Source organism: Oncorhynchus mykiss, chromosome 10 (genome assembly GCF_057628025.1).
Source record: "Oncorhynchus mykiss isolate SJ-2025 chromosome 10, ASM5762802v1, whole genome shotgun sequence".
NCBI lineage: Eukaryota > Metazoa > Chordata > Actinopteri > Salmoniformes > Salmonidae > Oncorhynchus > Oncorhynchus mykiss.
This window is the reverse complement of record NC_143031.1, coordinates 47,393,402-47,407,989: the sequence shown is the minus strand read 5'-3', so window position 1 is coordinate 47,407,989 and position 14,588 is coordinate 47,393,402. Positions and strand designations below refer to the sequence as shown.

Sequence of the window (14,588 nt, the reverse complement as noted above, 5' to 3'; positions counted from 1 at the left end):
AGCCACATAACACTGTATGTTGTCCCACCCGGCATCCTTGTTGTTAGGTGGTGGACTGTGCTTTTTTTTTATGTGATGAGGTGAAAGACCTACGGTCTGGTTTGTCGCTGAGGAGTTACAATAGTGTCTTCAGGGGAACAGTTCAGCAGTGCTTCTCATCCGTCACTCTGTAGCCCGACGGCTTCAGCACCTGATGGTTTCAGCACTACAGTGGTCCAGAGAAACGCCTCAGGAGCCAAATCTGACACAGACACGAGAGACCGCCTTCTCTGACCAACTGAGCCATGGATTTTAAAAAACTGCAGCACATTTGGGTACAAATGCACAATCAATATGCAGGCTTGAGTCATCAGTATGTGCATAAAAAAATTGTTCATAACCATGGTGAAAGTAATCTACTGTTATTTTCAGATTTTTAAAAAATCATTTACCACAGCAATTTGCAGGTTCTATTCATGCTGATTGTAGTCTCTTTTCATGTTCATGATCTCAATGTATATAGTGAAAGTAGCATAGGGAAGCACTGTCATAATTAGTCCGAGAGCTAGCTAGCAACCAGGGGCAGGTTAAGAAATCATAGGCCCCGGGGCTTTGTTTTTTATAACCTTTCCACCCTAACCGGCCCACCATCATGTTCTGTAAACAAATCCTTGCGCCGAGATGCAATTGGATGCGTGGTAAATTTACTGTTGAAGGGAAGGGGAAAAAAAAAATACGATATAATAAAACCATTATTTATTTAACTAGGCAAGTCAGTTAAGAAGAAATTCTTATTTTCAATGAAGGCCTACTAATAGTGGGTTAACTGCCTGTTCAGGGGCAGAACGACATATTCTTCACCTTGTCAGCTCAGGAATTCGATCTTGCTACCTTTCAGTTACTGGCCCAACGCTGGCCCAATACCCAACCCACTAGGCTACCTGCCATGACACAGATAGGTTACAGTTGAGCAGAGGAATATTTAGGATCCCCCCCCCCTCCAAAAAAATCTGCCTTTTATAAACGCATTTCATGCAGTTCTAAGTAATGTACATGACAGAAGACACTAGCGGAATCTTTTCTAATACCACACAAATGACCGAAATGACTGGCTACACTGACACTGACAGACTGACAATCTGGTCTTGAATTTAACAAACAATAGCCCAGGCCAATGAAGCGACACACAGAATGTACAATATTAGGAGGCAATATATACTGTATATACAGTATATATTGGCTACTAAATCAAAATTCCAGCTGTACATTGACTCCCAAGTGGCGTAGCGGTCTAAGGCACTGCATCTCAGTGCAAGAGGCCTCACTACAGACCCTGGTTCGAATCCAGGCTGAATCATTGGGATTCCCATAGGGCGGCGCACAATTGGCCCAGCGTCGTCCGGGTTTGGCCATCGTTGTAAATAATATGTTCTTAACGGACTTGCCTGGTTCAATAAATAAAATGTTTTAAAAAAACTCACGATGAAGATAGGCTATTGCCACAACGAGCCTATCTCAAGATGAGCTACTTTGAACAACAGTGTTGCTGTTAGCTACAACAAAAAGTTATATTGGTTCGACAGATTAGTCTTCTCTTTTCAGCAGTAGGCATTTGCTTTCCAAACTGTACGTTTTTCCTGATTCTGCATTTTGAAATCTGCAAAAGGTAAACCGTTTTTTTTCGCTTTGTCATTATGGGGTATTGTGTGTAGATTGACGAGGGAAAAATGCATTTGATACATTTGAGAATGAGGCTGTAACGTAACAAAATGTGGGAAAAGGCCAAGGGGTCTGAATACTTTCAGATGGCACTGTATATAATACATACTGTATATCGTTCCTTAATCAGCCCCTACGTTAATCTTGCCCTGCTAACGTCAACCACTGCTGTTTTCAGAATTGGCACCTTTGGTCCTTTCAATCCCTGTGAATATGCCTGCAGAAGAAACACGTCGGATGCTCCGTTTTTCTGTCTGCAACCGGAGGCAGGACGCGTTGGTGTGAGAGGGTGGGGGGAAAACAATGCCGTCTTGGGGACATTGATTGGAAGACATTTGACCTCACGCCGACACACACTATGATTTATTAACCGTATACACATCCTGGCTTCTTGACGTCTGTTAAGCTTATAGATTGGTCAAATTGGAGCTTTGGGAACTGGAATGGAATCGAGCTGAATCTGTATCAGCATCTCTGTCTGTCTGGATCAGCAGGATGGAGTGAGATACAGAGGGGGGGGATATATTAGATGCTGCTAGTGGGGTATCAACTCCACTTGCAGCTGCTGTTGTGAGGTTAAAGGAGAGGAATGTAGAGGAGATGAGAGGGGGCGTGAACAAGTACACAGGGATCTCCTACTCCAAACCAGGCGGTTGAAATGCACCGTGGGTGAGGCGGAGTCGAGCGTGGAATAAAAGAAGGGCCAGTATCAACTCAACACTGCCGTCTATCCCACAACCCCCCTGGGGCTCTGCAATGAGCTGTTGCTATGACAACTCACTCCTCCAGACCAAACTGGAGCGAGTGATAGGAAGAGGGAGAGCTACAAGGAAAGGAGTGATCTGTGAAGAGAGAGAGAGAGGCGGAGAACCAACGCTGTCAAGCAGGCCGTCTCGTCAACAGTATGCCTAAAGGATGGGGAAAATGTCCTAATCCTCACACTTCCTGTCGGGTAGAAGTGGCAGCCAGTTAGCCGTCAAATGAGAGCTGACATGATGGTTTGTTGTGTTCTTTAAGGCCCAGTGAGTGGCATTAAGTTGCTTTGGGCGACCTGTGAGCCATGTGTCGGGCTGGGATGGGCTGTTACGTCTTGCATCATGCTGAGCAGTAATCTGATAACAGCACACTGACGACTGCTGGTGCTCTGCTCTGTTTTGTTTTCGGACAATGTCAATGTTCTACTCTGTGGCTGGACCAGGGGTGTCATGCTCGGTCATGCTCCGTTTCGTGAATGTAATATGCAGAAAATAATGTTTGTATTCAGTTGAATGTAATGTGTATGCTCTGTTACACAATACCTCTGCTTTGGGCACGCTGTTCGATTCCATAGGTCAGGCTGTGTTGCCCTGTGATATGTGTCAAACAGTGTGAATGTGTATATGACATCCCTAAACCCTCTCTCCTTTCTGCCTTGCAGTTATCCAGCTGTATGTGATTTCCTACAGAACAATAACTTATTATCAGTCATCCGAGCACATGAAGCACAAGATGCTGGGTATGTACCGACACACACTTCTCTCTCTCTCTCTCTCTCTCTCTCTCTCTCTCTCTCTCTCCCCCTCTCTCTCACACACACTTCTCTCCCTCTCTCTCTCACACACACACTTTTCAGTAGCTTTTACACAATTGATGATTCATCCAGATGATCAACCTGAAAACACCTCCCACTCTCTCTGTGGTGCCCTATAGCTACCGGATGTACCGGAAGAGCCAAACCACCGGCTTCCCCTCCCTAATCACCATCTTCTCAGCGCCAAACTACCTTGATGTTTACAACAACAAAGGTCAGTCTATCTGCTCCATGTATTTGTGGTGCTACTTTATGAATCTATGTGAACCAGTAAATACTTGTAGTGAATGTATGCTGGAGCAAGTGTTTGCTGGTGGGTGGTGTTCAATGTGTGGCTTGTGGAGATGGATCGTGGGACATGGTGAGAGCGTAGGAGGGACTGTCGGTATGACTGACTATCTCCATGTGGCTTTATCTCTCCTGATGGAACTGTAACGGCATTTCTGGGGCTCAAGTGGGGCACCTAGTGGTTGATCATCTCATCTCTCTATGGGTCTCTGCCTGTCTCTGTTTCTTCCTGTTCCTCTGTTTCTGTCTCTCTGCCGCTGTCTCTGTGTCTCTCTGCCTCTGTCTCTCTGCCTCTGTTTCCCTCTTCCTCTGCCTCTCTCTGTCTGTCTCTCTGTGTCTCTCTGCCTCGGTTTCCCTCTCACTCTGTCTCTTCCTCTGCCTCTCTCTGTCTGTCTCTCTGTGTCTCTCTGCCTCGGTTTCCCTCTCACTCTGTCTCTTCCTCTGCCTCTCTCTGTCTGTCTCTCTGTGTCTCTCTGCCTCGGTTTCCCTCTCACTCTGTCTCTTCCTCTGCCTCTCTCTGTCTGTCTCTCTGTGTCTCTCTGCCTCAGTTTCCCTCTCACTCAGTCTCTTCCTCTGCCTCTGTCTATCTGTGTCTCTCTGCCTCGGTTTCCCTCTCACTCTGTCTCTTCCTCTGCCTCTCTCTGTCTGTCTCTCTGTGTGTCTCTGCCTCGGTTTCCCTCTCACTCTGTCTCTTCCTCTGCCTCTGTCTATCTGTGTCTCTCTGCCTCGGTTTCCCTCTCACTCTGTCTCTCCCTCTGCCTCTCTCTGTCTGTCTCTCTGTGTCTCTCTGCCTCGGTTTCCCTCTGACTCTGTCTCTTCCTCTGCCTCTGTCTATCTGTGTCTCTCTGCCTCTGTTTCCCTCTCACTCTGTCTCTTCCTCTGCCTCTGTCTCTCTGTGTCTCTTTGCATCTGTTTCCCTCTCACTCTGCCTCTGTATGTCTCTGTCTCTTTGTGTCTGTCTCTGTCTGTCCCTGCGTTTCTGTGTCCGTCTCTCACACGCAAACACATATCAAGATGTGCACCCCCACAAGACTAACAATGTTTCTCCACGGCATTTCTGGGACTCAAGAGGGGCACCTAGTGGTTGATCTGATCTCTCTCTATGGGTCTCTGCCTGTCTCTGTTTCTTCCTGTGCCTCTGCTTCTCTCTCACTCTGTCTGCCCTTGTCTCACTACCTCTCCCGCTGCCTCTGTGTCCCTGCCTCTGTCTGTCTCTGTGTTTCTGTGTCTCCCTGCCTCTGTTTCCCTCTCACTCTTCTCTTCCTCTGCCTCTGCCTCTGCCTGTCTCTGTATGTCTCTGCCTCTGTCTGTTTCTGTGCCTCTCTGCCCCTGTTTCCCTCTCACTCTCTCTTCCTCTGCCTCTGATTCTCTCTGCCTCTGTCTGCCTCTGTCTGTCCCTGAGTTTCTGTGTCCGTCTCTCTCTCACTCACACGCAAACACATATCAGGATGTGCAACCCCACAAGACTAAGAATGTTGCTCCAGCCTAGTATCTCCTTGCCACTATGAATATATCCCTGGTAGAAGAAGTACATCCGATGCTTTGTGTTCTGTCTGCAACGGAAGGCATGAAACGCTGGTGTGAGAGGGGTGGAGGGGGGGGGGGGGGGGGGGGCTCAACATGGAGAATGTGACATTGAACCGTGAGCCTGGAAGACATACAGAGCTTTAGCAATGTATCACTCAACACACCGATGGTCATTTTTACTGTGTCGTTTCTGCACATCTATGTTTTGTCTAGCAATGTGTGTATCCATGCTGAAATGTTTTATGTTACCGGGACCCTCTCAAGTTGTTCCCCCTCCACAGCTGCAGTCCTGAAGTATGAGAACAACGTGATGAACATCCGGCAGTTCAACTGCTCCCCTCATCCCTACTGGCTGCCCAACTTCATGGACGTGTTCACCTGGTCCCTGCCCTTTGTGGGGGAGAAAGGTGCCACTACCACCCTTTCCTTATTCATTAGTAGCGCATTTATCAGCGTAATGACTAATGAGTACAGTGGTGTTTTAATACTGGTTCATCACACTGAGCTAAGTTAGGGGTTCCCAAACCTTTTCTGCACACAACCCCAAATTGACACACTAAAAAAAAATGTGCAGGGGGGATCACTTTTGGAAAATGTATATTTATTTTCCTGACCCCAAGTTTGGTGTTACAAAATCATCTTATTTTGATAGTATAGACTATGTTTGTATAGACTAACATTCAGCGTGACATATGCAGGCTCTTAGACTGCTACGATATGCAATGACTGTGTCCTTCCTATACTTACCCTCTTACTACATTTTATCATAAACAAATATGTGCGGCAGCACCCTCATCTGAGAACCTTTGACCCTTGTCCAGTCACAGAGATGCTGGTGAATGTGTTGAGCATCTGCTCTGATGACGAGCTCATGAATGACGGAGACGACCAAGAGATCCTTGATGGTGAGTCACTCATATACTGTACTGTTAAGAGTCCAATGTAGCCATTTAAAAAAAAAAAATCTCAATATCAAATAATTTCTGGGTATCAATTAAGTACCTTACTGGTCAAAAATAAACAAAAATGGCTTCTTAGCAAAGAGCAATTTCTCAAGTAAGTATTTTGCTAGGACTGTCTGGGAGTGGTCTGAGTGGGGAGGGGAGAACTGAGAACTAGCTGTTATTGGCAGAGAGGTTTGGAACTCTTTCTTATTGGTCTATTAAGGAATTGAATTGAATTCAGGTGGTCTTTTCATACAGCTCTTACACTTAACGAGCATTGTCATAATTTTCACAGTTATATTATCCAACCTCAGAGTGTGGAAATATATACACTACTGTTCAAAAGTTTGGGGTCACTTAGAAATGTCCTTGTTTTTGAAAGAAAAGCTATTTTTGTGTCCATTAAAATATCGTGTTGATCAGAAATACAGTGTAGACATTGTTAATGTTGTAAATGACGATTGTAGCTGTAAACGGCTGATTTTTGTTTTTTAATAGAATATCTACATAGGCGTGCAGAGGCCCATTATCAACAACCATCACAGCTGAAAACTGTTGTTCTGATTAAAGAATCAATCAAACTGGCCTTCTTTAGACTAGTTGAGTATCTGGAGCATCAGCATTTGTAGGTTCGATTACAGGCTCAAAATGGCCAGAAACAAATACCTTTCTTCTGAAACTAGTCAGTCTATTCTTGTTCTGAGAAATTAATGCTATTAAATGTGAGATTTCGTACAACGCTGTGTACTACTCCCTTCACAGAACAGCTCAAACTGTCTCTAACCATAATAGAAAGAGGAGTGGGAGACCCCAGTGCACAACTGAGCAAGAGGACAAGTACATTAGTGTCTAGTTTGAGAAACAGACGCCTCACAAGTCCTCAACTGGCAGCTTCATTAAATAGTACCCGCAAAACACCAGTCTCAACGTCAACCGTGAAGAGGCGACTCCGGGATGCTGGCCTTCTAGGCAGAGTTGCAAAGAAAAAGCCTTGTCTCAGACTGGATAATCTCATCTCTCTATGGGTCTCTGCCTGTCTCTGTTTCTTCCTGTGCCTCTGTTTCTGTCTCTCTGCCGCTGTCTCTGTGTCTCTCTGCCTCTGTCTCTCTGCCTCTGTTTCCCTCTTCCTCTGCCTCTCTCTGTCTGTCTCTCTGTGTCTCTCTGCCTCGGTTTCCCTCTCACTCTGTCTCTTCCTCTGCCTCTCTCTGTCTGTCTCTCTGTGTCTCTCTGCCTCGGTTTCCCTCTCACTCTGTCTCTTCCTCTGCCTCTCTCTGTCTGTCTATCTGTGTCTCTCTGCCTCGGTTTCCCTCTCACTCTGTCTCTTCCTCTGCCTCTCTCTGTCTGTCTCTCTGTGTCTCTCTGCCTCGGTTTCCCTCTCACTCTGTCTCTTCCTCTGCCTCTCTCTGTCTGTCTATCTGTGTCTCTCTGCCTCGGTTTCCCTCTCACTCTGTCTCTTCCTCTGCCTCTCTCTGTCTGTCTCTCTGTGTCTCTCTGCCTCGGTTTCCCTCTCACTCTGTCTCTTCCTCTGCCTCTGTCTATCTGTGTCTCTCTGCCTCGGTTTCCCTCTCACTCTGTCTCTTCCTCTGCCTCTCTCTGTCTGTCTCTCTGTGTCTCTCTGCCTCGGTTTCCCTCTCACTCTGTCTCTTCCTCTGCCTCTGTCTATCTGTGTCTCTCTGCCTCGGTTTCCCTCTCACTCTGTCTCTTCCTCTGCCTCTCTCTGTCTGTCTCTCTGTGTCTCTCTGCCTCGGTTTCCCTCTCACTCTGTCTCTTCCTCTGCCTCTGTCTATCTGTGTCTCTCTGCCTCTGTTTCCCTCTCACTCTGTCTCTTCCTCGGCCTCTGTCTCTCTGTGTCTCTTTGCATCTGTTTCCCTCTCACTCTGCCTCTGTATGTCTCTGTCTCTTTGTGTCTGTCTCTGTCTGTCCCTGCGTTTCTGTGTCCGTCTCTCACACGCAAACACATATCAAGATGTGCACCCCCACAAGACTAACAATGTTTCTCTCACAAGTCCTCAACTGGCAGCTTCATTAAATAGTACCCGCAAAACACCAGTCTCAACGTCAACCGTGAAGAGGCGACTCCGGGATGCTGGCCTTCTAGGCAGAGTTGCAAAGAAAAAGCCTTGTCTCAGACTGGATAATAAAAAGAAAAGATTAAGACGGGCAAAAGAACACAGACATTGGACATTCTGCCTAGAAGGCCAGCATCCCTGGGTCGCCTCTTCACTGTTGACGTTGAGACTGGTGTTTTGCGGGTACTATTTAATGAAGCTGCCAGTTGAGGACTTGTGAGGCGTCTGTTTCTCAAACTAGACACTAATGTACTTGTCCTCTTGCTCCGTTGTGCACCGGGGCCTCCCAATCTTCTTTCTATTCTGGTTAGAGACAGTTTGCGCTGTTCTGTGAAGGGAGTAGTACACAGCGTTGTACGAGATCTTCAGTTTCTTGGCAATTTCTCACATGGAATAGCCTTCATTTCTCAGAACAACAATAGACTGACGAGTTCAGAAGAAAGGTCTTTGTTTCTAGCTATTTTGAGCCTGTAATCGAACCCACAAATGCTGATGCTCCAGATACGCAACTAGTCTAAAGGCCAGTTTTATTGCTTCTTTAATCAACACAACAGTTGTCAGCTGTGCTAACATAATTGCAAAAGGGTTTTCTAATGATCAATTAACCTTTTAAAATGATAAACTTGGATTAGCTGACACAACATGCCGTTGAAACACAGGAGTGATGGTTTCTGATAATGGGCCTCTGCACGCTTATGTATTCCATTTAAAATCAGCCATTTCCAGCTACAATAGCCATTTCCAACATTAAACATTAACAATGTCTACACTGTATTTCTGATCAATTTGACGTTATTTTAACGGACCAAAAATAAGTGCTTTTCTTTCAAAAACAAGAACATTTTTAAGTGATTCCAAACCTTCGAACGATAGAGTATATAATACACAGGACAAATCAAGTTTTTGACTGCACTAGGCCTTTAAGAATCCATTCGTGCTGTAGTGTATCACATTCCCCTCCCTGGCATAGATCCTGCTAAACAATTTAAAAACAATGTATGTGTACAGTCTATTAAATGTCCTCTGGGTATTTGTTTGTTATGAGGGGCTCTTTGAATGACCTGTAAAGAATATCAATGGATCACTTCAATGTGGCCCATAGACTCACTCCTGAGATCTGAAAATGAGTGTTCTCTCTTTCTAGCCAACGCAGCTGCAGCTCGGAAGGAGGTCATCAGGAACAAGATCCGCGCCATCGGGAAAATGGCCACGATGTTCAAAGTGCTTCGGTGAGAATGTTCTTCACCTCACTTCACATGAGCTGTTACACATCTCTAATGTGGAATATAGAGTTATTATGATTGAGTGTATATATATATATACAGTAGAAGCCGACATGAGTGATCTTTGTGGATGCCCTCTGACCTGTGTGTGTCCTGCAGGGAGGAGAGTGAGAACGTGTTGACGCTGAAGGGCCTGACGCCTACTGGCATGCTGCCCAGTGGGGTGCTCTCTGGGGGAAAACAGACCCTGCAGAGTGGTGAGGACCAGGCCCAAGCCAGGCCATGTTTTTTTCTATCCTCCCTCCCTCCGTCCCGCCTGCCCTCTCCTCGTCTCCCACCCTGTCTATCCGTTCCTCTTTCTATCACTGTGACTCTTACTCTCTTTCTGTCACAGTCTCCGTCGCTCTCCATCTCTCCCTGGGTCTTTGTCTTCGTATCCGTCCTCTGGTCCCTTTGTTTCTGACCCAGGTTTTGTGCAGCCACTCTGGAGGACTGCAGATTCTGCCCGCTTTAGCTATAGCTCGACACTAGAGAGAGAGAGAGAGAGACAGTCATCTCACCTGCATTCACTCCCTTCGAGTTGCTATTTGAAAAGCTGGGTGAGGTGTCTGTGGGCCTCCAGAGTCACTCTAGCCCAGCCCTGGGGTGTTCCCCAGTCCTTTGGTCACTCAGTCTGTTGTGTTCTACAGAGACTGGAGTGGGCTGCTGATCCAGCCTGCCTGGCTGTGTTGCTGGGTTACATGTGTGTCTCGCTGGTCTCTGGCCAGCTGCCTACCTACCGCCGGGGGGCTGCATTCTGCATGGCTTTGTCAGAAGTAACTCGCTCCCCTCCTTTCCCCCTCCCCCCAGCCACCACCGAGGCCATCGAAGCCATCGACACAGACACTGAGGACGGAGAAGGTAAAGCTGCGTCCCCCACCCCACCCCTTTCAGCAGGACATGCATTGGGTCGACTACCCATCGGTGACAATAGCAGTTCATATTCAGCCTGCATCGAACATCTCAGGGGGACAGTTGGTTTAGAGTGGGTAGCACGGAACTTTGCAGTACCTTGATTACAAGATATCTCAACTATATCAGTTATGATATAAGGGCCAGGATATATAACAATAATTACATAGTGTGCTTAATGAAAAACAAAGCTTTTTCACAAGTTTGATACCTTACGTAAAAATACAAATGCACATATATTAACAAATATACCGGTACATATAAACGCATGGATTTGTATGGAAGTAATTTAAGCCATGCAAAGTGAGGTGCTACCAAGAGATGCATGATGGTTTCGGGTGCCTTTTTATGCTCAGGCATGATTCCTTCTTTTTATTTTGGGGGATTTGGCTTATCTTCCGCCCCCATCTGGTTGAAAGATGCATCGCATGCAGGGAGAACAGGACACAGGTGAGCCCTAAAGGTGAAATACAGTATGCATCATGATGTCAACTGAATGATATCATGAGCGTGATGCTATCTGTGTGAACCATAGAGTCTCTGGACACTTAGTACCCATTTGACAGCTGCAGTTAAACAACTGCCTGCATCATGGCAGAGTTGTGATAAACTATCAGGACTACGTATGTAGCAGTGGAGGCTGCTGAGGGGAGGATGGCTCATAATAATGTCTAGAATGGCGTCAATGGAGTGGTATCAACCACATGGAAACCAAAGTCTTTGGTGTGATTGATACCATTCCATTGACTCCATTCCAGACATTATTATGGGCCGTCCTCCCCTCACCAGCCTCCACTGGTATGTAGTATGACATGCTTATGCCATGTAGCTGGTACTGTGATGTCACGTTGGCTTCATGATGCATAATAATAACAACAGTAAAAGAAGGGTGCCCTTCAGGTAAAGGAGGGTGCTATAGTGATAAACAAGGGTCCCATTTTAGTAAAGGAGGGTGCTAGTGTAGAAAACAAGGGTCCCATTTTAGTAAAGGAGGCTGCCATTCTAATAAACTAATGTGCTATTCTAGTAAACGAGGATGCCATTTGAGTAAAGGAGGGTGCTGGGTGCTATTGTAGTAAACAAGGGTGTCATTCTAGTACAGGACACGAGGGTGGTATTATAGCCATGGTTGTTTCTCTGAGTGGCTGGGTGAGTCGAATGACTCATTATCCCAGATGTTTCTCTTAGAAGAGCCTGTGAACATCCCAAGGGTTCTGATATCACTCTGTCCACAATTAAATCTTATTCAAATCATCTTTGTCTTACTCAAAGCTGTGTTCAGATGTTCTCTCTAGACGCGTGTCAAATGATCTTTGAAATCACAATGCTAGCTTGTACTGCTATGTGACATGAGAACGCTATGTTTAAGGGACTGAACTATTGTAATGTTCTATTATGTTGAGGCCCAGTGTGGTACTTCCCAATAATATTTGTATCATATGAGCGTACACAAAGAGGAATTTCAAAGGATTTAAAATCCAGGTTTATTATTTATGAATGCTGTCATGAGACCGTGATTCTGACCCCTTGTGTCCCCCTTCTCTCCTCCCACCTGTCCCTCCCCTCAGCCATCCGTGGGTTCTCTCCCCAGCATAAGATCGCCAGCTTCGCAGAAGCTAAGGGGCTAGACCGTATCAACGAGCGCATGCCACCCCGCAGAGTCGGGGTCAACCACGTGGGACAGTCCATGGGCAAGATGAACATGTCCGAGGCCAACGGCACGGAAGACAATGACAATGACAATGACAACAGCAACGTCCAGTGATGCTGAGGCCCGCCCCAGAGCTCATGCGACTGCTGCGCTGTGCGACAAGACATCGCCAAATCGTGATATCAGACCTCCGAATAAAGATACAACAAAACACAGACACAACACATCTGCATCTACCGCTGCTGCTCCTACATCCAATTAGAGAAACGAATCAAATGTTAAGTCTCTTGTACAAATGGGTAAGGTGGTATATTTTTTGACGCCAGGTCACCACATGGGGGGGAACTGAGCTCAGAGGGGGAGGTTTTCCCACTCTTTGGTCTGTGGATTGGGAGGGGGTAGTGGGGTCAGAGATTAGGGAATTGGACATGGAGGAGGCGAGCGGGGCGGGATGGAACTAGTTGGGATGAGGTCAAGGGGGTGTGGTCCTGTGGGTGTGTCTGCTGGTCCCTTTCTCAGTCCAATCACAGACCCGAGTAGGCAGGGTTTAGAGTCCCGAACTCTCTCCCATGTCCTCTACATCCTCAAAGGGTCTGATACGAGACCCATGCCACACACACATTTTACCATTTTTGATTAAGTTTCACTCGTGAACTCATCTCATACAGAAATAATCTCGCTACTCAACATGTTTTGCTACTAGTAGTAATAAAAACAAATCCAAAAAGAGAAAATGTTATTTGTAAGAAAGGGCATTTGAGAAGAAAAAATATGTACATTTTACTACTTGCAATGCAATCTTACCCGGAGAACTTATTTCTTGATTTATTTTGTGGTAAGACGCCATGAGCCTGCAGAGGGTAGGGGTGGAACGTGGGCTTGACTGTGGCCTCTCCACCAACCAAAGCCACAGTCTGTCATGTTTAGGGGCTGCAGTTCCAGCTACCTTCCACCTACCTTCTACCTGATTGTTTTTCACTTGCCTGTAACTAAAGAGAGAGAATGCACACGGTTTGTCAAATCTGCTGTCGCAGTAAAAAAAAAAAAAATCTTATATCTATATATATAATTAATTATAAAGATGGACAATAACAAAGACAATGATTTTTAACAGCATCTACGTTACGGAACGCATCAATGCATGCAATTAAGTTCCTTATTGATATGTACAATTTTTATTGTGATGTGTTTCAATAGAGTAGACTTGAATTATTTCCCTCTTCAAAGATATTTTGTTTTTTTTTACATATCATTTTTCATTCTTGCTTCCTTTGATTTGTTTTTTGTACATTTTGTCATCAATATTATTTTTAATTTTATTACGGTTTTGTATTTTTATATTGTTTCGCTCTACAGACACAGATGCTCTCTTTAAGGTGTGAAGCCTTGTGTTTTTTTTCTGTTCTGTTGGTGTACAGAAGTTATTCAATCCTTTGAATGAACTTATTACTCCGTGATAAGCAGCATTCAGGCTACCAAAGCATGCTCGCATGGTTTGTTCAAATGTAAACAAATTGGACATAATGAAAATCCTGTGTCTCACTTTCTTTTAAAAGGAAAAAAATGTATATTCTCATTAGTTCTTGATGATATTCCTATGATTCTAACGATTTAAGCTTACAGTTTTTCCCCCACCCTTCCACTGTTTTCTGATCCTTGATTGGTCTAGACATGGTTTATTTCGAAGAAGGAATTTCATGGATTTTAACTTGTGACAATTTTTCTTGTAATTTTCTCTGGAACTAATTTTTGGCATTTGAATTCCTAAATGATACACATATGGTAAGCATGCCCTATGGGACAAATCACATTTTTTACTCTTGAATAAAATATGCATGAATCAGTAGTGTGGCTTCCAGTTTCTTATCGATAGATAGGAAATGTGTGCAACGTGATGTAAATAGGATGCCTTTTCACAATTTAAGCCACACCTAAACAGTATGCTCTGCGGGACGAAGTGTGTGTGTCTGCTGCGCATATGTAAAATGGGCAGCTTCACTGTTTTCAAAGGGAGCTGCTTTTCACAGCCAACTTGGATCCCATACAGTGGGCGAATGTGCTTTTCTCTCCAGTTTCCATGTGGGCATTCGGTCTGCTTCCCGTCATTCTTCCACAGGAAACTCTGGGAACAGCATCACACAGGCCATGGCAACCACTCCCACCTCACACTGAACCCACTGTAGGGGGCAAGTATATGGATCAAGATGGTAACATCCTGCTACCAGGACCTTAACCATACTCATTAACACATACACCCAGACTCAGGCCACAAGTTGAGCCAGCTGCCTTACAGACAGACATACTACTCAAGTTCCCAGTTGACTTGAACGCTTAACTGCGGAAGACACATTTCAGTTTAATTCATTCAGTTGTACAACTGACTAGATTTTTCCACTGAAGTCGGAAGTTGGAGATTTCCGAGTTCCCAGTTGTTTTGAATGCGGCATTAATGCTCAGAGGGAGACGGTTCCGTGTCTGCTGGGTATTCCCTTTTGAGTTAGGAAACAAAACTCCCCCTTAGTGAACCATGAATGCATTAATTCAGATGACAGCTCGATTTCATAGAACATGCTCTGATCCCATATCGCCACATTGTTTTGTGAACAGGCGCAGTGAGTGTGGTTTGATGTAGTTTACAATAGAAGTTACCTGCTGCAGTATATCTCC

General features: G+C 45.3%; 1 protein-coding gene across 3 annotated transcripts in view; it reads left to right on the top strand.

Annotated features, from left to right (window-relative positions):
- LOC110534116 (protein phosphatase 3 catalytic subunit alpha) overlaps positions 1-13,767 on the top strand; it is a 53,362-nt gene extending 39,595 nt beyond the window's left edge. For 2 of the 3 annotated variants that reach the window (XM_021618794.3, XM_021618793.3), the window contains exons 7-14: positions 3,116-3,193; positions 3,388-3,482; positions 5,365-5,490; positions 5,905-5,988; positions 9,241-9,325; positions 9,479-9,576; positions 10,169-10,219; positions 11,839-13,767. In XM_021618794.3, the coding sequence (XP_021474469.2) occupies positions 3,116-3,193; positions 3,388-3,482; positions 5,365-5,490; positions 5,905-5,988; positions 9,241-9,325; positions 9,479-9,576; positions 10,169-10,219; positions 11,839-12,035 (814 nt within the window). In that variant the 3' untranslated portion in view covers positions 12,036-13,767. The remainder of the gene's footprint in view (positions 1-3,115; positions 3,194-3,387; positions 3,483-5,364; positions 5,491-5,904; positions 5,989-9,240; positions 9,326-9,478; positions 9,577-10,168; positions 10,220-11,838) is intronic. The other variant, XM_090186888.1, reaches the window with a different exon arrangement.
- The last annotated feature ends 821 nt before the right edge of the window (positions 13,768-14,588 follow it).